Raw genomic sequence first — 23,688 nt, 5'->3', positions numbered from 1 at the left:
CAAATCCCAACCTTGGGAACTCTGTGGATTATTCTACAAAACACTCTTGAGTGCCATGAAAGAGGATGATGCAAATTCTCAACACCCGGCTCTCCTCACTCATTAAGACGGGCAATGGGCACAGAATATACTAGAAACTACCAACATCAGAGCGGCCTTCTGAGCAGTGGCCTACTTTCAGAGACACAAAACCGTGTGCTCTGGAGAGCCTGGGGGCAGTGGTAGTACTTCCACTACAGCCAGTTGGAACCCGAAAAGCCAGGGTAGGAAGAAATTCAAAGTACCTGAAAAACTGCCTTGGGTTAGGGTTATGCCCTGGGTACACGAACAGTTAAGCGGTGAGCTACCAACTGAAAGGTTGGCAGTTCAGACCCACGCAGAGGTGTCTTGGGAAAAAGGCCTGGCAATTTGCTTCTAAAAGATCACAGCCATGAAAACCCTACGGAGCACAGTTCTCTTCTGCGCACACGGAGTCACTGTGAGTCAGAGTCAGCTCCAAGGCAATGGGTTTGGTTTTTTGTTTGTTTGAGTGCCTAAGAACCTTGGGCAGTCTTAAGGACTTTTTCTCAGCCCTATCCTCATGGTGAAACCTTGGTGGCGTAGTAGTTAAGAACTACGGCTGCTAACCAAAAGGTGGGCAGTTCAAATCCACCAGGCAGCATATGGGGCAGTTCTACTCTGTCCTATACAGTCACTATGAGTTGGAATCAACTCGACGGCAACAGGTTTGGTTTATCCTCATGGGAAAGGGCAGCCTAAGAGAGTAAAGGGAGGCTTGTGGGGTTCCTTTTCCCTAACCACCCCTGATTAAATTTAACTGTATGTTTCATCTGGTGGAGGAGCCAAGATTCATTGCCCTCAGTCAGTGGAGAGACATGGGGATCATGTGTAAAGGGGTGACGCTGACCCAGCCTCTCATGCAGCAGGACAGCCCTAAAAAAAAAACCAGGCTTTAATGGAGAAGCTCTCCTGGGAGCCCCTGGTCCAAATTAGCATCGAGGCCATGGGCTCTTTTCTTGGGAACAAGAGACCATGGAGAGGTGAAGTAATTGAACCCACTCCTCAGAGCCAGGTCTTGCAACTTGTTAGGGTGTGTGAGTTGCCTTTTTATTCCAGAAAAATTAAGTTTCTGGCCTGCTAAGTAATCTTGTCCCTAAAATGGCTTTCACAGTTCTACTTTCTGTGTTATTCACAGAACGTTTCTTTCTGATATTATGCAAATAGAACCACCCAGAAAATCCTATTACAGAATTCCTCCCTTCTACCAATTCACACCAGACCCCTCGACCTGGCAGTTTGTGAATCACCCACATGGATAGTGGCAGAGTGTAAAAAAAAGCTATTACATGACTTCAGTTTTTTAAAATAAAGACTAAAAATTAAACATCCTTCTTTCAAGTCATTCCCATTGGTCCTTTAAAAGTTTAAATAAAAGAAAAAATATTTTTAAAATCCTAAAGCAGTCTCCTTTTTCCTGACAGCAGTAATAGGGATTTGTTGTGGAGCTCTGGCTGGGTGGGAGTGGTAGAGATTAATAAACAAGGGTTGTTTTTGTTTTGTTTTGTTTTTTAATTGATTCACAATTTCAACAGCTCCCTTTAGAAATGAAAAAAAAAAAAAAAGTAACAAAACAATTCTTCTTTGGATTGGCCTGCCACTTCCCCTTTACCCACATTTTCGGGGCAAATGATCATTTTAGTTTGCTTTAAATCCTTTTTCAGAACAAAGGGACTGATGTCTTTCTAGAGAAACATCTTCACCTATTTGCAAAAAGACTTGTGTCTGTGCTTAGAGGGATTAGATCCCAGTTCTAATCCCAAAGTCGCTTCATCCTTTTTCAAAGTTGCTATTCTCATCACATGTGTGTGTGTGTGGTGGCGGGGGGGCGGGGGGGGGATGAGAAGAGTGAAGATACATGAATTAAAAGGCTTGGTTTTCTGAATACTGGGGTCAATTATGAAACGAACGTGCAAACTCTAAGGTGGCATAGGAAGTGAAACAGTCTTCACAAACGGAAACGTTAAAGAACAAATTTTGGAATGATACAACAGTGTTGACTTTGATTCAAAATTATGGTTGACATGGTATTTCCTGTATTTACATATCTATTTGCACTTTTGAATGTTGAGAGAAATGTGACTGCCACACGACAAAAAAGAAAAAAAAATTCGGTTGTCGCTATAAAACTCCCCAGGTCTCATATATCAACCTTATTAAAACAGACCTGAGATGTGATACGGTAGTGGTATTTGTAAAACCCTGCTAAACAAAATGAATTACTTTCCTGCTAAGAGTTTTTTTTTAATGTTTTGCTGAATAACTTTTCTTCCTGCCAAGAAAGCTCCCATATGATAAATACAGCACTCAGAGGGCATATTCTACTTGGGATCGACAGTGCCCCGGGCTCTAAAATGCACTTTGCTTTGCATGGGGTGTTTTGCTAAATATAGTAAATGGTGCACTTAAAAATCAGATGGTTTGGGTTTTAGAGTTCAAGTTATGTCAACAAGCATAAAATGTTGCTCTTTATTTTAAAAGTGAAAAGATTAAGTCTACGCTTCCAAACAACACCATGGCTATTTCTCCAGCTGTGCTTACGGTAGCAACCTCAAATATTAGCTTTTTCCTTCTATATCTCATAAATGGTTGTCTCATACATATCTAAATGTATTTGAAAATGTATATGAGTTACCTAGATGCTATATAATGTATGGAAAACCCCGGTAGCTTAGTGGTTAAGAGCTACGGCTGCTAACTAAAAAGGTCAGCAGTTCAAATGCACCAGGTGCTCCTTGGAAACCCTATGGAGCAGTTCTACTCTGTCCTATAGGGTCGCTATGAGTCAGAATTGACTCTGCGGCAGTGCGTTTGATTTTTTTTTTTTTAATATAATGTATACAACTTTGTTACGAAAAGTTAAACCACCAGGATACATAAAAGTGTCTGAGGACACACACAGCAGAGCTTCTTCTTCTTCAAATGTAAGTAAATTAATCAAGTAACAACAACAACAAAAAAGAAATCATTAAAAAAAAAAAAAAACTTGCGTGGATAAAGAGTGTTTCCCCAACTCTCCCCCATCCAAATCTGTGTATTATATGTGTGCATATGTGTGTGTGTACACCAGACCGAACTTTCATAAGCCTGACTCTACTTTCAAAAGCTTTGATCCTAGACTGAGGGGACAACATGCATTTTGTGGCTGACTCTGTTGTCTTTTTATTTTTTTGTACTAGAGTTTGACAGCGAGGATCACTGTTGATTAATTCAAAAGCAAAAATCCACTAAGAGACGCTGCGTATGAAGTAGCTTGCTGGTTCCAACACTTGTTTTTGTTTTTTAAAAAAAGCCTAATAAAAGGCTTTAAATTGAGATATGCTTATAACACGAGTTTTTTTTTATACACAACACATGAGGGATTGTTTTTACATCCTCAAATATTCAGAAAGTTATTTGCATAGTGCAGACCAAATAAACATTTTGCTGGGAATTCTCCACAGTTACGGCAAACCTAGAAGCTTATGCCCCCTAGGAGCCTCTAACATACAGTTTAACCCTGAATTAACTTGAAAGCTGTTACTTAATGAAATAATGTCGTTGATGGCAAATGAAAGTTCTTGAAGCCCCAGATAGCACCAAGCAAATATCTTTATTCACCAGAAAACCTGTTTAAAAGATGATGACCTCTGACTACTGGTAAAATTTTATTAACACTTCCAACTCTGCAGATTTTAAAAAATTTTTAAGCCTATTTTAATAAAGCTTTTATGTTTGAAATATTTGCTTTTTTTTTTTTTTTTTGCTAATAATAAAAAATAATCTAAAAGGGGCAAAAATTTTGAAAAGGAGAAGTTGGGTACGTGACCACCTATTCAATATTTTATTTTACTAGTTAAGTAACGAAGACAGAAAAAATACACATTATGATCCTGGCTAGATTCCCTTCAGCAGGACTAATCATGAACAGGAGGCAGAGTGGAGGGAAAAGTTCGTTGTTGCTTATTTAAACAGTTCACCACAGAATACTCCCCAGATGCTAAGGAGAGGCTCACATCTTTGTTACAGTGTTTCTGTAGCTGCTGACTGAGGCTAAGTCAGCCCCATTAAGAAATTTTTTTTTTTTAAATCATTTGCACTAACACAATCCCTCAGTTTGACTTTTTTTTTTTTAAATCTATTCCATTAAATTAACGCTTCTACTGGCAACATGTGGACAAAGGTTCTCTCTACAACTGTCCTGGAAAATGGTAGTGTATAATCACCCCTTGGAAATTATGATACCGGTTTTATTTCTGCATTATGACCATAAGGAAATACAATACTTTTAATTGTGATTCTGCCAGATTTCTTTCTGGTGAGTTAATCCTAAACAGAAGGGATGTTTGTTACCTATTCAATTCTTATTTATATTTATTTATTTATAATTATTGCATTCATTGACAAGCAATTCTATTTTGCACATAAGGAGAAAAATTATATAGAGGGAGATGTAAGATGCTGATCAACCAGCTGGCTGAGTGGATTGCATGGTTTGGGTTGTGCATAGTGCCTTATGGTGTACTAAACAACAACAACAAAAAAAAAACCCATTGCCATTGAGTCAATTCCGACTCATAGCGACCCTACAGGACAGAGTAGAACTGCCCCACAGCGTTTGGATTTGTACTGCCAACTTCTTGGTTAGCAGCCATAGCTCTTAACCACTATACCACCAGGGTTTCCTACGAAACCATATACTAGGACACTCCAAATGACTAAGCAGTCCTGATGTATACCCAACAAAGGACTCTACTTGCAAACTTGGCCCTAAATGAAACAGTAGCAATGCCTGACATCCAAATAGTTCTCCTACAGTTTCTAAATCACACAAAATGGGTACTTTAATCTGTTTCTTACCACAATCCTGAAAGATGGGTAGAAAAAAAAAAAGCAAGCATTATTTTCCTCATTTAAGTTATGGCTCTGGAAGGTTAAATACCTGCGCTATCACACAATAAAAACCATATAACTGAATGTATTTCCCTTTTTCCTTTGACTGCTAGGAAGCTCAGATCTAAACTTAATATTCAATTATGGTGACTTTACCTATTTTAAAAGTTTTTTTTACCTACAATTTTAAAAACATATGAAGTGTTTTGTCTTCTTTGTGATTTATTATTGCAAGACTATTAACAGTTATATAAATTGCAATTGAAAAAAGTAAGCAATTTGATCATGTTAAAAGTAGAAATCAGGCTGGGTTTGACAAAATTAAAAAAAAATCAATTGCCATCGAGTCAATTCTGACTGATAGTGGCCCTTTAGGGCAGAGGAGAACGGTCCCCATAGGACTTCCCAGTCTGTAATCTTTTACAGAAGCAGACTGCCACATCTTTCTTCTGCAGAGTGGCTGGTGGGCTCAAACCACTAAGCTGAGTGCTTAACCACTGCACCACCAGAGCTCCTTGGTATAACTACAGGTCCCTAAATAATTCCAAGTAGAGAAAGGTGACATTTCTGACAGTAATAATGTTTTTGATTGCTCATGCTAACCCTGAAAAGTATAGAAATAATGGATTTCATATTCCCAACAGTGTTTCCCATTCTACAAACACACTGATCTCATGAATCATGCAGGTGTAAGAAGCAAGGGGTATGTAAACTTCATTTGGGAGACCTGATTTTATAAAAGGAAGAGGAAGAGAAAAGAAACCCCGGCCATCTTAATATGAAATTTACTGTAAAGGGCTTTGCCTAGGAAACACATAGGCACATAAACACATATGAACCTAAGAATATACATACACTGGAAGAGAAGTTTGTAAACAAATGGCAAGTTTAAAAATGTGTTTAAAATTTTTTCTTTAAAGGAGTACACCTGATTCAAGTTTCCAAATTTGCTGACTTTATTTTCCACGTAAGAAAACCCAAGCCACGTTAATTGGCATGTTTTATTTGGCTTAGTCACATTGGGAAACCAGCGAGAGAGAGATTACGCCTGTCCCTCCTGGGAGTCCCTTTTTATCTACAATTAATTCTAGTGTGTCTTTGGTTGTGATGAAAAAGGCACTCTAATTTACATAGTCTACAATCTAAAGAAACACTTGGTTCCTATACGTATAAAAAATATGCCTTTCAGAACCATGATCAAAATCAGAGACATGAATGGTCAGTTGGACTCCCCCCACCTGGACAAGCCTCAGGCCCAGACAGCAGCCAAAGCACCCACCAAACCCTCAACGTGATAGGTTTAGACAAAGCTGAGCCTGCCTCTTTCCTCTAAGGGATGATCCCCTTTTCTGATGTCTGTTCCACTCTTCCAGAAAAATCAGTAATACTTAAATGTTCTAAAGAAACCAGGACCTTGCTGGGCAAAACAGTAGTAAACTGAGTTTTATGAGTTTCTATCACAAGCATATAAAACGCTTTACTGGAACAACCACTGAGCTGGAAAAACTCAGGAAAAATTACCCTGAATTCCATGTGAACACTCATAAATCTAGCCCCCCTCTTCTCCTCTCTCCCCCTTCTTCTCTCTGCATAAAATCCATATCCTACATCAGCTTTCTTCTGGCTTTCATAGCAACTCACAATACCACGTGCAGGTCAGCAAGTATGGACTGCAATCTCCCTTTGTGAAGCTCTTTTGAGCGGCATATAGCATTACTGTGTAAGCAGCAAATCCGGGGTATTAGGTGGAATCCGAGGCCAGGGCTGGCTGTTGCAAAGATACATTGGTCATTAACCTCAAAGGAAAAAGAAAGTAAAAAGTAACACAGAGAAGAAAAGCCCTGCAGGGTGTCCTAAGAAGATGGTTTTGCCATGTTGGATTATGTTCATACACAAAAGCAGTCCAATTCAGCAGTCTGACAACAGACTTATTTTCAGGTTGGGTCAGGCGGTCAAGATCCTCGAACACATAACGTAATACTTTAGTTGTACGTAAAATTAGGCGATACCTACCTGTGACAAGCCTAAATGTACAGAAGCTGTTTCCGAGATATACATGATTTTGCCGTCAGATGCTACCACAAAAACAAATCCATCCAAAGTCTGAAAAAGAGAAAGTTTTGGGGTAAGATATGATAGCTATACTTTACAGTTAAAGTTAATCATTGCATTGGCGCTGGGATGGAAGAATGTATAAAGTATTATCAACACGTATTTGTTAAACGCAAAAACAGCTCAGTGACATAAGAAGGGGTGTAGCTAACAACACTCAAGGGTTAGTTCCCAGGCCAGGTTCTCAAATGCATTTAAAGCATTTTAAACACAATCTTACATCCACAACACACACACACAAATAATGTAAAACATGAGAGGATTCCTATCATGCTCAATTTAAATATAGCAGCTTTATTGTTTGGGGTTATTTTAGCGCTTAGCACAAATCCGGAGTTCTATGGTACTTAGGGGAAAATCTACCACTATATAGACCATTTTATGTCATAATTGGCGGTCATTTATACCACTAGGATTTATGCTTTATTTGCCACAATTTTCTAGTTACCCCTAAGTACCATTTGAATAATAAATTCCATTCCCCAGAAATACCATTCTCCAGAAAATAGAACAAAATCCTCAGTTATTTTAGCAGACCATGTCTACAGAATTGATTAGTTAGGATTTACAAGTGACCGACTAATCTGCGCAAAAGCCAAGGAGAAAAAGTGTAAATTTCTGAAAAATTAAAACTACCCAAATGATATTCTGATTGTCCCTAAGTTAGCTAACCTTCAAAAAATAAAATAAAATAAAATGAGAGGACACAATTAAAACAAATAAAAAGTAAATGATTATAATAGGTGGCAAGGATAAAAAGACTAAATTACTTCTGAAAAAGAAAACTACATTTTATTTACCCATTCAGATTTTAGATCCAGAACCAAAGAAAAGCAATAAAGTTGTGGAAAGACAGGTACAACCCGCAATACTGCCCCATAAAAAATATTCCAAATTAATTTCTGGCCACAAATTCTATTTTTACAGCATGTAATTGAAACCAGATTACTTTTAGTTTTTCTATATCCCTCTTTGGGGGGGGGGAATCCTAAAAAAGAGCGCAGTAGAATGGAAACTTGAAAGATATCTTTACTTTCTGGTGTCTCAAACACAGTTTGAGACATTCTTTTGCAAATAAAACTATCATTAATTACCATTCCCTGTGCTAAGATTGAAACCTGCACCTCAGTTAGGAGCCTTATTTCAGGTTTCTAACTCAGCTAAAAAAAAAAAAATTCCCAACGAAATCTTTGACGTTTCAAAACTATAAACCATACAGCAATCTCTAAAGTTATAAAGGTTTGGACACATTTTACAGTCTTGCTTAACTCCCAAAGCATTAACGAGATACAGTTTATGAAAACAACATTTGACAAACAGCCTTATCTAGAACGAGTAAACGTGAAAAAGTGATCATATTGCAATTCTCAAAGGTGCCGGCTGTATCCAAAAAAGCGGTATTCTTAACGGAAAATGTCGCGTATGCCTTCATAGTGTCAAATGATCAAATTTGCTTACACGATAATAACCGCAAAGAAGCCCATCCGGCCACTACTCAGGAATCAACGATTGAAACATACATTGGAGAAGGGCGGGGGTGTTGACTTTGCTCGCCAGGTTTTCACTGGAGCTCTCTGGCACTTAGTTGTCCCTGATATTAGTGTCACTTATAATACGTAAGAGTATCAAATACGCAAAATACGGCGCGCGATCTGGAAGAGAGCGAGGGGGCAGCGGGAGAGTGCGCGGGAGCCGCTCCAAGAGCGCCATTACCCGGGCCGGCGGCGGTGGCATGTTGTAAAATATTCCCTGGAATCTTCTCTTTCCCAGCGCACGCAAGCTTAAAATAAATCACACGGGGGCATTGAGGGGAAAGAGTTGTTAAAAGACCTGCTTTTTCAAAATGTGGAGCTGGTGGCTGATCGCTGACCCAAGTCACAGCATTGCGTAGCCAACTTTTTTTTTAAAGAAAACACGAAATTGAACGAGGAAATGCAAAATAGCTCTCGGAAGGCATTTTTCGATGGCAGAGACAAATGACGCGAGGGGGGAATGAATCGGGTCGTTGATGAGGCTCTGTAAAGGGCATTTGAAAGAGTCCGAGACGCGAGGCGGTGCTGTCCCCACCTAGCGCCAGCCGCGGCCCTGGAAGATGCAGGTAGTGCGCACCGGTACTTGGCTGGAACCGCGAAAGCCCTGAGCCGGGGGAAATACAAGGTCCGGGCGGCTTAGCTACCGCCCACTGAATGGCCCAGCGCTCGGGCGCTAAATAACCGACCCCAAACCAAACAAGGGCCCGGTGCCCCACAGTAAACCCGGAGGCCACACCATGTGGTAGTATCTGCCGGGCAGTTATAGGTGGTGCTGGCCTCGAGTTGGACCGTTTGGGTTGAACCCAGCTCCACTAGTTGCTGTGTGATTTTGGCATGAAGCTTGACCTCTCTGTGCCTCAATTTCCGGCTCTAAAAAATGGAGTTAAAAGTAGAACCTACCGCAGGTGGGTGGTGAAAAGAGATGATACAGTAAGATTTAGAACAGAGGCTGGCCGTAGCAAACTCTCAATAAATGCCAACTGTTAATATTCTATGATTGATACTGTCTCTCTTTTGTCGTAGCCCCTCCAAACACACAATTGCCAAAAGCTTTACAGCTGCTGCACTCTAGCTCGGAGCGTCCTGATCATTCCTTCTCCTCTGTCTCCAGCGCCTAGCACAGCGTCTGGCACCAAGCAAGCGCACAGTGAATGTTTGCTGAGAAAAGGAAAGCTGGCAAGGACTTCACAGTGCCCGGGGGAACGTTTGGACTAGCTGTCGAGTGGGCTAGAGGGCTGGCGGAGCTGAGAGGAGGGGTGGCTGGCTTGAGGGTGCACCCGAGGTGCTAATAGGAGCCCACACCCTGGCCTCCCAGGCACGGGTCCCGCGTGCTCCGAAATGTGGACATCTCCTTCCGCCGGCTGCCAGCGCCTTTGTGCGGCCTAGCAATCCTCCCAGCGCTTCTAGGGGTGGGACACCTCGAGGCCCCTTGGCAGGGTTTAGGGAGGGACACCTCGTGGCCGGAATGGAGGGTCAGTAGAAAGCCCCAGCCCAAGCTCTCTGACTGCGACGCTCCTACCTGCAGCAAGTGAGATCCCAGCTCCTTGGCCATGCTGTCCAGGGGCCCGGCACGGCTTGGCTGTCCCCATGCATCTCCCAAACCTGGAGGCGGGGATAAAGCAAACGAGTAAATGGGGGCGCCCAGCCAGAGATCTGGACGCAAGGCAGGCGCGCAGAGCCTCAGCACGCTGCTCCCCAATCCCCAAGAGTCTCCCCGCCCACCTTCTCGGCCCCACAGCCCGCCGGCTGTGCCCTCGCCGCTACCCTGTGCACCCCATTAAAATGGCCTGAGAAGGCATGGCCGGGGAGGCCTCAGGCCCGGGCAACCCGGTGCACAGCGAGCCCTACAGGCTGGCGCCTCGCGCACTTGCTCAGGGTTCTGAAATTGCCGTTTTATTTGAAATGCCACAAAGTAATCTAATTTGCTTTGAAACCGGCCATTCTCTGGCCAGACGCGGATATCGATTTGACCGGTACATATTACCCCAAGGGCCCTCCCTTCCTTTCCCATGTCTTCTGCAATTCTGTACTTTCTCAAAGATAGAGAAGCTCCAACGTAAAGCCCCAGCGCTCCGGGAGGAAGCTTTTCCCCTTAAGCCGATTTCAACTCCTAGCGACCTTATAGGACAGAGTAGAACTGCCCCATAGGATTTCCAAGGTGGACTCCAGCTGTCTACCTCTTGGTTAGCAGCCAAATGCTTAACCACTGCGCCACCAGGGCATATATGTACAATCTTCACGTAATTCTTTGGATTCCCCAGCCCTCTCAGGCCAGGGGTAGCGCCCACCGCCTCCAATCCCACAGCTGCCTCCTCTGGGAAGTGTTTACCCGGGAGCTTCCCCAAGGGCAACCTTGAAGCCCGCACCCGAGGCGGGGCCTGCAAGGGGCCCGCGGGAATGCGCTACAGGTCCGCCAGAGCCATGTGCACAACTCGACGGTACCTGAGAGGTGCTTGTTGTCACATAATTGGGGTCCCCCGTCCCTCTGCTTCTTAACTGCCACGCCTAAGACCTTCTGCTCTTTCCCACCACCTCGCAAAGGCCGCCAAAGTCGCAGAAAATGCGCTGGGGTCAGGACAACACTGCCCAGCACTTGCGCCCTCTCCCTACACCCTTGTCCCAGCGGCAGTGACCCGAGAGACCCCAGGCTTCTCTCTGAACTCTCGAGAGCAAGAGGGAAAGCGGTTGAGGCTGCGGTGCTAAGCGTCAGCTGGGACAACCCCAGCCGCTCCCCGGAGTCCTCCCACGCAGACGCTTCATTTAGCGCCGCGGCCTCTGCGAGAGGTGGCAGAGGCTGGGGATCGCCATCTCGGCCTGTGCCCCGCCCTCCTCCGCAACGCTCTGCGGGGACAATACTCTCCCAAGCTCCGGGCCCGTCGCTTGCGTGGCGCACACTCCGGGCCGCGATCCCTGCAGGGTGAGCTGTGGGGCCATTGGCTCGCCCCCCGCCCCCCGCCCCAGAAACTACAGGCCTGGGACGCAGGGCGGGACTAGCATGGTCGGGGGAGCTCGCCCAGCCGCGTTTAAACCAGAGACCATTCCTTGGTCCGCAAAGCCCCTCCAAGCGGGAGGTTGTGGGCGAGCTCCCAGAGAGTCGCTGGGAGCTGCGCACTTAACTTGAATCTCCCCTACGATCCCTACAGGCAACACCGCAGAGGCGTTTAGAGACCTGCGCCGCAAATTGGCAACTAAAACCAGGATGACCTTTAATTTTCCTCCTAGGCTCCAGGCATTAGGGGTTTTGCCTTGTTTCCCCTTAACTGGAAGCCAACAGGAAGATAGCTAATTTCTAAATAGTCATCCTCCAAATATGATCCCAATTTATTATTCGTGGCTCCCTCCAGCCTCCACCACTGAGTGGGAGTGCCTCTTTAACCCTAAGAAATCATTCTCCATGTTCCCCACGGTGGTCATGGCAAGGTGCCATTTGCACTTCTGCTCAGGCCTTCATCTCTGGGACACCCAGGCCACCCAACGGGGCCGTGGCCATTTTTACCCCACATAACCATAAATGGAAAGAACCAAGACTTAAAAGCCTCGGAAATCTGCCCAGGGTTTGAGTGGAGAAAGATTTTAATAAGGACCCAGGAGTTCCAATTTCTGAAAATGGACAGAGCCCTGGTGTCTGTCCTCCCCTTCCCACCTCCCAGATTCCTCCCAGGTTTGCCCTGGGAAGCTTGGGTGCCCTCCCCAGCTCCCTGTGGAAGGTGAGCAGACTGGCCTCCGGGCCTCAGCATCTTGCAGGGTCCACCACCTGTGTGATTCTGGGAGCCTTGGGAATGAGCCACAGACCAGACCCCAGCCAGGCTCTCCTGAAAGCCTTGTCTGAAAACCCTGGTTTCACATGTAAAGTGTATTGGATACACGATGCATTTTTTGGATAATTCAAATACTCAGATATTTCAAAACAGCCTGTTCTCTTACATATATTTTTTTTTTTCTAAAATTTCCTGATGCTTCCACTTAGCAGCTGGAGATTTAGTCCAAATGCCCCTTTGGATCTGGTGGAAGGGGGCGGGCCGCGTATTGTGGGGGCCTTTCCTCCCAGCACCCCTTTCCGCCTCACCTCACCCAGATCTGTAGCACTGCCAGCTCTTCCTTTAGAATTCACTGTGGGTGAGGCCTTTTCACGTGGCCCATTGAAGTCTATTTTGGGCTGAATGCAGAGACTAAATACGGCAAGGTTTGTAAAGAAAAAAAAATCGTCCTGGGACTGTAATTTACACCCCTGAAAGACTGAGGCACTGGGCACCTGGACTTCATCTGTGGGACACAAAGGGCTTGAGTTGAAAACTGATGGGTGGGTGTAAAAACAGGGGCCCAAGCTTTTCCAAGGTGATCAGCTGTTGGTGGCTTGTTTTATCAGATCCTGGGAGCAGCTGGGGGTCCCAAGTCCGGCCTGTGGTTTCCTGGCCCTGGGGTCAGGGCCTCCCTCACCCTACTTGCAGCCACACAGGACCAGCCCAGGACCCTGAGCTCCTGGGTGTCAGAGAGGGCCGGGTGGAGGAGAGTGGGGGAGGAGAGGCAAGAAACGACTGCCAGAGCACAGGCAAAGCCCACACAGCCCACACACCCGATCTTTGCCCGGTCAGCTGTGAAGCGCCCCTTCGGTCCTCTGCCTCCCTGCAACTAGGTACCCACACTCTGCTCGAATTCCGATTTAAACCCTGTGGGGCTCTCCCGCACCGGAAGCTGCTGCCGCGGGTAAATGGGATACCTCCTTGCTGGGCGCTCAGTCAACAAGCAGCTCAATAGTAACCACTGTGCTAGGGCCCCCAGCCAGATCCTGCGGGTACCCGCTGGAGCCTCTCCCTCCAGAAGCAGGTCACAGACCGTAAACAAGGGACCAAACAAATAAGATGATTTGGGAGCATAGGTGAGAAGATGGAGGGAGGGGCTCCCTCACTGTGAGGTTGGGGCCTTTCTCAGAGGAGGGGACAAGCCAGTTGAGACTTGCAGGAGGCAGCCCGTTTCCCTCCTTGCTATGAACGCAGGAGCAGGACTTGCTGCAGCCGTCACCTGTGGGTCCAGCCTGGAGAAAGGGCCTGGAATTCCACAAGAACACCTGGGGCTGACAGATGTCCTCTTACTTCCCAGAGGAGCAACACTGGGTATCTAAAACGGTGACAAAAAGCTCTCACAGGGATCTTGCTAAAATTAAACGGGATTAAATACAGAGAAGCGCTTGGCTCTGCGCCCCTGCACTGAGAAAACTGAATGTGGGGCTGTGAAAAATCCCAGGCAGGTCTAGACCTCCACCCAGCCCGCAGTGGCTTTTTCTCCTCCTTCCCCAGCTGTGTCAGTCGGGGCTGTCTGATCTTCAGAAAGTGCCACAACCTCTAGCCCTTTATTTCCTCACCTCTAAAATGGTATGGAGTTGCTGTAGGACTACATGGAGTCTCTGGATGGTCCTGATGGTTAAGTGCTGAACGCACCCAGGGGTGCTTCAGAAGAAAGGTCTGGCAAACTGCTTCCAAAAGGTCACAGCCTTGAAAACCCTAAGCAGGGAGTCCAGCCCAGAGTAAGGCCTGGCTAAGCTGCTGCCCTCCTTTCCCCCTCCAGCCTTCCCCCTAGCTCTCTTCCACCAATTATCAGCCCCTCGCCAGTCACTGGGGAGTGTATTGTCCTGCGCATACTGGGCCATCTGAGGACACAGGATCACACTGATTTCAAACTGCTCAAAAGTCAAGAAGGGTGTGTGTGGGGGGGAGGGGAGGGATGACAGTCTGTCCACTCCCCACCCGCTCTTCCTTTCCTCCTCCACTGAGGCACCCAAAGGGACTTCGGCGCCCTCCGCCCATCCAGCATCTAACGCGCTTCCCCGGGGCGGCATTTACAAGTGGGAATTCAGAGCGCTACCACCGGCTGGGGCAACGGGTCAGGGGGCTTCAGTCCGGGGGTTCCGAGCATTGTGAACCCGTGTGAAGGTGTGTTGGGGGAGCCAGGGGTCCTACCAGCTGGTAAAGGAGAGTCCATAGAGTTTTACTCTCCAATAAGCTTCCCCTTGAAACCCTGGTAAATTGTCACGGCCTCCACCATCTGGGCCTCTCCCTGCGCTTCACCTCTTCTCAGCCCCCGGAATCCTCCCATTCCCTCCCGGGTCCCTGGAAGGCCCACCCTTTGTGCTCTTTCCCAAATTAACGGTCACACTGCAGTGAAGGGGGTGCTAAGTGGGGACACCCCAAGAGGGCTTCCTGCAGTCAGAGGGGCGAGTGAGGAGGCTTGAACCAGACCTTGCTAGGATGCCGGCCTGTGTTGAACACCTCAGACAACAGACGGAGGGCCCCACACCCACCAGCACCGAATGCTCAGACCTTGGAACTATGGAATGGGGTGGGGCCCGGGCCCCACTGGCACCAAGGAGTGCGTATCGCCCGGCCCAGCCTGGAGCAGCCTAGGGCCGGGCTTCCTTACTGCACCACGGAGTGGCCCTGGGGCCGGCCCTCGGTTTTGGCAGGGTGTGGAAGGGTGGGGTGGAGTGGAGGGATTTGAGTCGGCAGCACACACACACTCTGGTTCCTCACCTTCAACCGCCGAGGGTGAGGGTTTCCCTCACCACAACCCATAACTTGCTGCTCCAGCTATGGGCTTTCCCTCCCGGACCCGGGTGCATGGACTGGCAGCTTCAAAATAGATAGGAGAACTCAGATAATGATGGAGTTGTAAAAAACTACATTTAAACAAAGTTTAAAAAAAAAACATATTTTTGAAATCTACATTATTTTGGGGTGCAGTAGAGAAAGGCCTCAGGTCTGTGACCCATGTCAGTTTAGGCGCACTTCTCCTCACCAAACCTTCTAAATCCAAGCGCTTCGATTCTGGACGGCAATTCCTATCCGAGTCCCTTCCCACTCTAGGCGCTCAGGTGTGTGTGTCTGTACGTGAGCGTGTTGAGGTGCCCTCCAGCAGCTGACTCTAAACCCAGAGGGAAATTCTGGCCACTGGAATAATTGAGGCCTCAAACTCTGCTTTGTTTTGAAGTGTGTGGATGAAGTTTTCTAAGTAAACTGTCCAAATAAGTGTCGCGGTCCCTTCTCCTCTTTCTCATGGGCTGGTCTTGAGTCTTCCGGATCTGGGAAAGGGGAAAGGCTCTGTTCTTCCCTTGCTAGTCAGCCTCCGTTTCCAACTCCATTGGCGAGCTGGGACCTTAGGCCAGTCACTTGTGTCAATTGTCAGTGCGCCGGGGCCCAGAGGGAACGCCACTCCCAGTCCCACCGCCTAGCGTGTGAATCTGGGGTTTCTGGGGAAGCCGGAACCGTCGAGGCTGGCCATGGGGCTTCCCTAACTCTGAGTTCTGCCGCTTGAGGCCGGTGGTCAGGCCCCGACGTGTGGAACCAGCCCTGCGTCCTTCCGCGCTTAGTCACCGCGCAGCCGAGTCCAGGGAGCAGAGTTCGCCCGCCTCAGGTGCTTCTGCGGCTTCCAAACCCCACCCAGCCATCTCTACCTTGAGAGTCAGGAGGCCACGAGAATGGGCGACAGACCTTACAGCCCCAACGCTCCCCCAAGCCGTGCGTCTACACAGCCTTCTCAGCCAGCACCTGAAACCCATCAAGGTTTTCAGTCCCGAAGTCGCCATCCAAAGCGGCCTTACTCCACACCTCCCTTTTCCCCCGCCCGCTTGGTAGTCAGCCGTTGAAAGGGTGAAACGTCGCCGCGGCCCGGAAAGCAGCAGGTCTTCCAGCTCAGGCTGGGAGTCCCAGAGGCCCACCAACCAAGTGACAGTTCCCCCGGCCCTCCATTTGCGCTGCCTCTGGGGAGCTCAAAGGAACAGCTGGAATAAGAACAACACATTAGGTTTCCAACTGTACCGCATAGTTGCGATTGCGCGTCCTCAGACTTGGTCCCAGAAACCCTGTGCTGTGAGATAGTTGCCAACAGGCCCATTTTACAGATCAGGAGACCGAGGTCCAGTGAGGCAGGATAAGAGAGGGCTCCTGAATCCGACTATAAAAATTACAAGGGCACCAAAAGCCCGTGGACTGGCCTCCGAGTAGGCTGTCCCCCTGGGCTCCGGTTGCCTCTGTCTACCCAAGCCGGTGGAGCCGGTCTGAGCAGCCTTCGAGTTCGCTCTCTCTCCTTCCAACCCCGGCTGTCAAGGATGAAAGGAACCGAGGGCCCGCGTCCTCTCCGCGCGCAGTAGGAGGAGGACCGGCTTAGCCCGGCCGGCCACCACAGGGACGCCGTGCCCTTGCCCTTGCTGCGAGACCTTGGGAAAGGCCCGTTTCCTCTCTGACCTCAATATCCCGGGGTGTGAAGGATTACTTTGGGGATTCCTGTGGTCCTTTTGGATCGTGCTATTCATTTTCTGACTCGCAAAGTCCTAATCTGGCCTCCAGATCCTTCGTTACCAAGGGACCCGGCTTGCTCTGGCGCTGTAGACCAGCGAGGCCACACTTGGCACCTCCACTCTGCTTGGTGCCTCCAGTTCGCAGCCGAAAGCCAAAAGCTGGAGGAGATCTGGGAGCTCCCGCCCCTGCTCAGGACTGCTCTGGCCCGAAAACCTCCCTCTCACCCCCGCCTTGACCTGGGCGGCTCTGCCAGGCTCCATCCAGACTCCGCAGCAGCATCCCCCGCGCAAACCCGGGTCTCCCAAGAACAGATTAAATCAATTATGGAGCCGCTTCCGCGCCCCAGCCCTTTGGAGCTATCAGAGCTGTGAACAAGTTCCTTTACGTAATTGAGGTCTTTCTCAAAGCACCTTCTCTCTCCACCTCCGGCTCCCGGCTTCACAAGCCCTTCCTCCGCCCCAGACCGACTCCAGCTGCGGCCCAGAGCCTCAGGCCCCAGGCCTCTCTGAGCGCCGGGACAAGCCCCGGGCCGGCGGGCCCACTGCTGGAGGCCTGCGCCCCTGCTCCAGAGCTGCAGGACAGCGGGGCACCAGGCCCCGGCCCCCCCATCCTCATTTGGGACCCCACAGGTTCAGGGACATTTCCAAGCCTCTACAGCCAAACAGCGCCGCCCCCGCCCCCACCCCCACCCCCACCCCCACCCCTCCTGGATTGTTAACCTCGAGGGTCACTCCTAGGAGAGGCACAGATCCGCAGCCCGGCCCCCAGCCGCCGTCTCAACTAGGCTTCAGCAAAGCAAAGCGGTGTTGCCTGGTGCCCAAGAGGCCCCAGGTCCCGGCCCCAGGCCGCTCCCGCAGCCGGCTCCGAGCCAAGCAATTCTGGACCCAAACGCCTGGATACTCAGCTTCCAGAGCGAGAATGCACACGGCCCAGTTTAAATGTCGGCAGACACAGCACGTTTGCCACTTCCCAGTTTTCAGCAGGCTGTCCTGGAAAACCCCAAACACCAGATTGCTTACCATCAGCCCTCGTTCTGCGGACCTCCCCTCTAACTAATTTCTAGCTTATTTGAAATCATCTGCAACAATCATTTAATCTTTCCCGGTTTCTTCGAACGCTTTTATTTCCTAAGGTGGGGGAAGTTAAGGAGAAAAGGACGCTGGTGCCCTAAGCGGGTTCCACACCTACTTTCTAACGTGCGCATTATCCCTCCCCCTCCTTCCCGGTGGGAAGGAGACTGGGCCCTTGTAAAACGCAACTCTAGTTTAATTTCCACGGAAACTGCAGCTGGAGAGGAATCATTCCTTTCTTTCCGCCGAGGAGGCACCCTTGGGTGGACAAAATAGAGGTCCCTGAGGCCGAGGGCTTATAGTTACCAGCGCGGAGCGCAGCGGCTGCAGAGCTCGGGGAAATCCCAGCCACCGCTTACGAAATGGAACTTTCGGTGCAGCTAAGGGGCTGGGGCAGGGAGCAGCTCGGCCGATCCGGGTTTGAAAACGGAAGAAGGAAGAACGGGCGCCCGGCTCCACTGAGCAGGTCCAGGCTCCTGCGACTGGGAGAACAGCCGCCCGCGGCCGCGCAAGCGACAGGACTGGGAGGCACTAACAAGGCCGGGCCGCAGCTCCAGGCCCCTCGGTTCCCGGATCCTCCGGCGCTCCGCTCCTCCTTCCTCCACGCCCCGCGCCCCGCCAAGGGGCTGGAGGCCGCGCTCGCACGCCGGTCCTCTACACGCCACCCAGGAGGCAGTGAGAAGTGCAGCTCCAGACCGAGAAACGCTTACAAATAACAGGATAGGGAAGCCGACGCGAAAGGACCAATTCACTTACACCGTTCGCGTAGCTCACCTGGCCGGGACGGCATTACTGGATGCGTCCTGCGGCCGAGAACACCTGTCGCCCGCATTGCAAGGTTTGTACAGTACCCTGCAGCCTCAGTTGTGTGCCAACCAGGACTCCCGCTTCGAGGCTCCAAAGGCCGGGTAGCCCTCACAGCTCCTGGGCCCGAATGTCCTGAGCACCCATCAGGCCCTTAAGCATGCTTTCCAGCATAGTGTCAGGACTCCTCAGGCCAGGCCACAGCGACCAGGGCAGGAGACAGAGGCGCTGGAAGGCGCTCGGCTCACAACCACCAGGGCACCAAACACTAACGCTGCGGTGACCAGGCCTCTCTGAGGCCTGCTGCTTGGTGGTGCCCAGCCTGGAGGTCACCATTAGCAGCTGCCTGGCAGGGCCTGTGCGGGCTGGAGCACCCAATCAGCCCGCCAACAATTCTTACCATCGCAAGTCTGCTGGACTTGAGCGTCTCAGCCACCCTGCACCACCTTGACACCTACTCTGGGTTTATACTTCCAACCCAGAAAAGAATGACCAAGCTCAGGCCCACCTGCCATTTTCGAAATAATTGCCTCCTTCTTTCTCCTGCAGATCTTGTCTCTCCCATCCAGTTTCTCCTATCCTGACCTCCCGTACCACAGCCCAAGGAAGCTAGCAGAGAAGAGGTGGTCCGGGAGGCCTGAGGCTGTGACCCGGCCCTTCCAAGTGTTTGGCTCCACCGCCAGGCCTCCCCATGCACCCCGCTTGCTTCCAGCCCTCCAGCGCTGGCTGAAAGTGCACTTCACCTCTGTTGAAGGCGTACTCCATTCTCTTCCACCAAAAGAGAAACACGTGAGGGAAGGAAGGAAGGAAAAATAAAAGGAGTTGAAAAAATGACGAAATAAAATAACAAAGGAAGAAGGATCCAAGGAGGGAAAAAGGGGACAAGAAAGGAGGATATAGAAAAAGAAAGAAAAGGAGGAAAGAAGCAAAAAAGGAAGGAATGTGAACAAAACCAGAATGGACTGGCATGTCGGCTTGGGAACCGACTGCCACTTAAACAACTCCAGGTTCGCCCCGCTCAGCCCTAGGCGGGTCTGGTCGCTTGGGCCGCCTCGGCCCTGGTCCCTTTCTCTAAGTCTCCCCGCGACACCCTCGCCCGGAGACCGCAGCGGCCCGGAGGGGCTGGCTCGGGTTTAGCGCTCGGCCGCGGCCGCTGGGCTCCCCAGTTATCCCGGCCGCCCCACCTGCGGCCTCACCTTCGGGGAAGACGGCGCGCATTTTCAGGTAGCTGGTGGTGAGCCGTATGATGGACGCCTTGTCCAGCTGCGAGGTGATGGCCGACGGCAGCGGGAGCAGCTTGGCCAGCTCGTAAAACTCGCCATTTTCCTTCTCCCTCCTGGTCTTGGCCGCATTCTTGGACTTCTCCTTCATCGCGCCTTGGCTCCGGGCATATTAGACCCGGCCGCGCTGGAGGCCCGCGGAGCCCCGCTCAGGCTGCGGCGGCTGGGACTGCGGGGACTGGGAGGGGCCTCCGGGGCCAGGTGAGCAGGGTGCTGGGCTCGGGCAGGTGCTTGGGGCTGGCCGGGGCGCGGAGGCCGCTCAGCAGCCGCTGGCCCCGCGCTCCTCGCCGCCGTCTCGGGCGCAGCCTCCTCCGGGCTGGACTGCCCGCGGCGCGAGGAGCCCCTGCTGGCTCTGGTGCTCGCCCTTTCCTCCGCTCAGCTTTGGTTGGGGGTGGGGGTGGCGGCGAGGAGGCGGTGGTGCCGCTTAGTCCTTCACCGGGGGTTTGCACCCGCAGCCGCGAGGCCCCTCCCGGCTGGAGTGCGGCGAGGTCGGCGGCGGCCGCGGAGCCATGGAGCGGGAGGGGCGTGAGGAGCTGGGGCGGCGGCGGGGCCCGGCCGGGCGCGCTCTCCAGCCCTCCCTAGCCGCTCCCTGCGCCTGCAACGCAGCGCCGGGAGCCGGGATCAGTCCGAGGCGCTGCTGCTCCGCCGTCCACGTGCGTCCTGGCAGCGTTTGTTTATGGCAGAGCAGCCTGCGGGCGGAGCCCTCAGCAGCTCGGCCCGGGCGGGGGTGTGGGCGGGGGGGGGAGGGACCGCGACCGGGGCAGGGGTGGTGGCGGAGGGTCTTGTCCCCGGACCCCTCCGCAGCCCGGGAGTCACAGGCTCGCCTCCGCGTTGCGGCCTCCAGAGACTCTCCCTGGAGAGACCCGAGCGTTCCCGGGCTCAGGAAAGTCGCGGTGAGTGCACGCGGCACACCGCGGGGACCCTTTGCTGCCGGCTGGCGGCGGGGGCTGAAGGCTGGGACCGGCGGCAGGGAGGGGCGAGGGAGGAGGGAGGATAGGAGAGAGGGAAGGAGGGAGGGGTGCTAACGGCGCCTCTGTGGTTCCCAGGCGGGTCACCGACAGGCGCAGCCGAGAGGTGGCGGCGCGACCCCCAGACAGAGCGCCTGGCCCGAGGACCTAGTCTTTCGAGCCCCGAGCGAGTTGTTTGCCTGGCTCGCTCCTCACCTTCCTCTCCTCTCAGGTCCAAGAGCGGAAAGGGGGAACGCCGGAAGGGAAGCACACCCAACCAAACTGCCCCCAGGGAAATTGCGGGAGAGGCTGGGAAGTGACCCTTCTGCCCTTTATCGCCTCAACATGCGAGGGCGAAAGGAGAGCTGCGCCTTCCCTGGAGGAGCCGGTGGCCAGAGGGACGCGCTAGCCCGAGCCCGAGGGAGGGAGGGGGCCGGCGAGCCGAGCCCCAGCGGCGAGGCCTTGCCTTGGGCAGCAGCTGGACAGGGCAAAATAGTCCCCCCCCCCCGCCGGCCCCCACTACGGCAGCTGGGAGCTGCCACCCGACCCTACTCAGCGCAGCGGGCGTTTCGAGGCGTAGCTGCTGAACGGGTGCTTCATGGCGAGAGTCGCCAAGCGAGGGTCACCCGGCGAGTGGCGATAGCAGCCAAGGGGATGGGGCAGAAGACAGTGGAGAAGACAGGCGTAGCTGGAGATGTCCTGGCTGTCAGGGCCGCACTGGACCGTAGGGTCCTCCTGGCCACCTGCGCGCCTGCAGCCCCCGCAGAGGTGCACCACCTACGTCCCCAACACGCCCCTGGAGGCCGCGGCGGTCGCACAAACCCCCAAGGTTGCGAGAATCTGAATCCCCAGCCAAGTGCAGACGCATTCGCGGGGCTGGCGCCAGCTTGCTGGGGCTCCGGGTCGGAGTGCAGATGCAGCGAGTACGCAGGGCAGCTCCTTCCGGCGTCTGGGACCTGGGGTTCTCTCAGCAGTGTACCCAGGTCTGTGAGCCCTGACGCGGAGGTCAACACGGGGACGGGCGCTGGGGCTGCGAATCCTGCCCGGCGCGGTGACCTCGTTTCTTGGTGCCAGCATTTTCTCCCCCGACCCAGTGCATGCACCGCACAGCAGCAACCCGGCTCCTGCTTCCCTTCTCCACGCTACGAAGGCCAGGTCCTCGCTTCCCGTGCTCTGCGCCTGCAGCTACCACTCCCGACCTTTACCAGGGGCCTCTTTGAAGGTCAGAAGTTCGAAGGCATTCGAGGCGGCGTAGGCTCATTCAGCGGCGGTACGGGGTGGGAAGACCCGGGCTTGGGTCCCGCCTATGCCGCGCACCCGGCTGAAGCCCAGAGCCGCTGGCCTCGGCTCCTTGGGCTTGTGCACCGGAACGGGCCGCGGGGTCGGTGGCCCTCGGGGCGTGTGCACCGCACGCCAGGCGCACCGAGAAACCCGCACGTTGCTTGGGCATTTCGGATCCAGGCATGCTTTCCTGTTTCCAGCAGTGCGCGCAGAGGGTCCGGGCAGTGTAGGTACGCGTAGGTACGCGGTGCCAAACCCCGGCGCGCTGAACCCGCTTCCCCGTCCGGAGTCTGGCGCCAGACTGTACCAACTATTCCCGACTCGGGGCCTCCCAGAGAAGGAGCTGCAAAGCAGAAGAGTCTGCGGACCGGACCCCTTCGCAGCTTCCAGCAGCCGCACCCGAGCGCATTCGGCATCTCCCGGGCTTCGGGAGGATTTAATGCTTCCCTCACCCCCACGATTTCCGACCCTCAGTTATGGACCCCGGAGAATTCCTCCCGGACTTGAAGGGGATTATCCAGATCGCAGAAACATGGCTAAGTGGAAGTGGGAGAAACCCGACAAGTAACAAGCACGGAAACTTTCTTCAAACCAAATTGCCCTGATTTTACAGGAAAGCGCCCTTGAGATCTCGCTGCGTGGTCTTCACAGTGGCAGCCACTGTTCTCACATCCACAAGACAAGTTCGAATCGCGTGGTTTGGAGAAAGACCATGATAGTTTTTGAAAATCAGATGTGCGGTTGTATGGCACTTCGAGGCTCAAAGCCTGCCGGAGCAGACGCCTGAGCGGGCACTGTATACTCCCAACACACTCACACCCACACTCACCCACACCCACCCCCCACCCCCCACACACACCCAGTTGTGGTCTGTGGTCCCTGACAGCAACCCTCAAAGTAAGGAAAGTACTTGGGCTCGGGCCTCGAGGTTTCCCGGGTGGGAAGGATAGCAACATCTGCGCGGATTAGTGCAGGAAGAACCCCGCGGCTGGTTGGGCCGGTCCCAGGACTCTCCCCATCCGAGGGAGAGCCCGGGGCCCTTTAGAATGGCCACTCACAGTCGAGGTCTTTATCCGGGACAGTACGAAGTTAGTAGAGGCTCTTCGGAAATCGAAAAGGCACCAAACAAGTGCTAACTGGTTGATCGTGAGCATCTGCGTAGGCCACCAGGGGACACACCTGCTGGAGCCTCTCGTTCCCAGCACAGGGAGGAATTTCTGGTGGGCCCTTTGGGCCTAAAGCCGAGCGCCTTGCCCAGAGCGCTAGGTCTAGCTAACCGGCCCCAGGGTAGATGCAAGGACGCAGAGAAAGTCCACAAAGTCTGAGGCATCACCCAGAAACGGAGGTTCCCCTACTGACCCGAATGAGACCCTGGGGGCAGGAGGAGAGCGGAAGGGAAGAGGGGTTGGCTACGACGAGGCTGGGAGCTGGCAGGGCACTCCTAC

At 51.9% G+C, this 23,688-nt stretch overlaps 1 protein-coding gene across 1 annotated transcript in view; it reads right to left on the bottom strand.

Moving 5' to 3' along the window:
- The window catches only part of SIM2 (SIM bHLH transcription factor 2), a 56,760-nt gene extending 36,094 nt beyond the window's left edge, over nt 1–20,666 (bottom strand). The window contains exons 1-3 of the mRNA XM_064279453.1: nt 19,932–20,666; nt 10,093–10,175; nt 6,943–7,032 (exon numbers count right to left, since the gene is read on the bottom strand). Of these exons, the coding sequence (XP_064135523.1) occupies nt 6,943–7,032; nt 10,093–10,175; nt 19,932–20,106 (348 nt within the window). The 5' untranslated portion in view covers nt 20,107–20,666. The remainder of the gene's footprint in view (nt 1–6,942; nt 7,033–10,092; nt 10,176–19,931) is intronic.
- Between the last annotated feature and the right edge of the window lie 3,022 nt (nt 20,667–23,688).

Source organism: Loxodonta africana, chromosome 2 (genome assembly GCF_030014295.1).
Source record: "Loxodonta africana isolate mLoxAfr1 chromosome 2, mLoxAfr1.hap2, whole genome shotgun sequence".
NCBI classification, from domain to species: domain Eukaryota; kingdom Metazoa; phylum Chordata; class Mammalia; order Proboscidea; family Elephantidae; genus Loxodonta; species Loxodonta africana.
The sequence above is the reverse complement of the archived record's forward strand: the minus strand, read 5'-3'. Positions and strand labels throughout refer to the sequence as shown.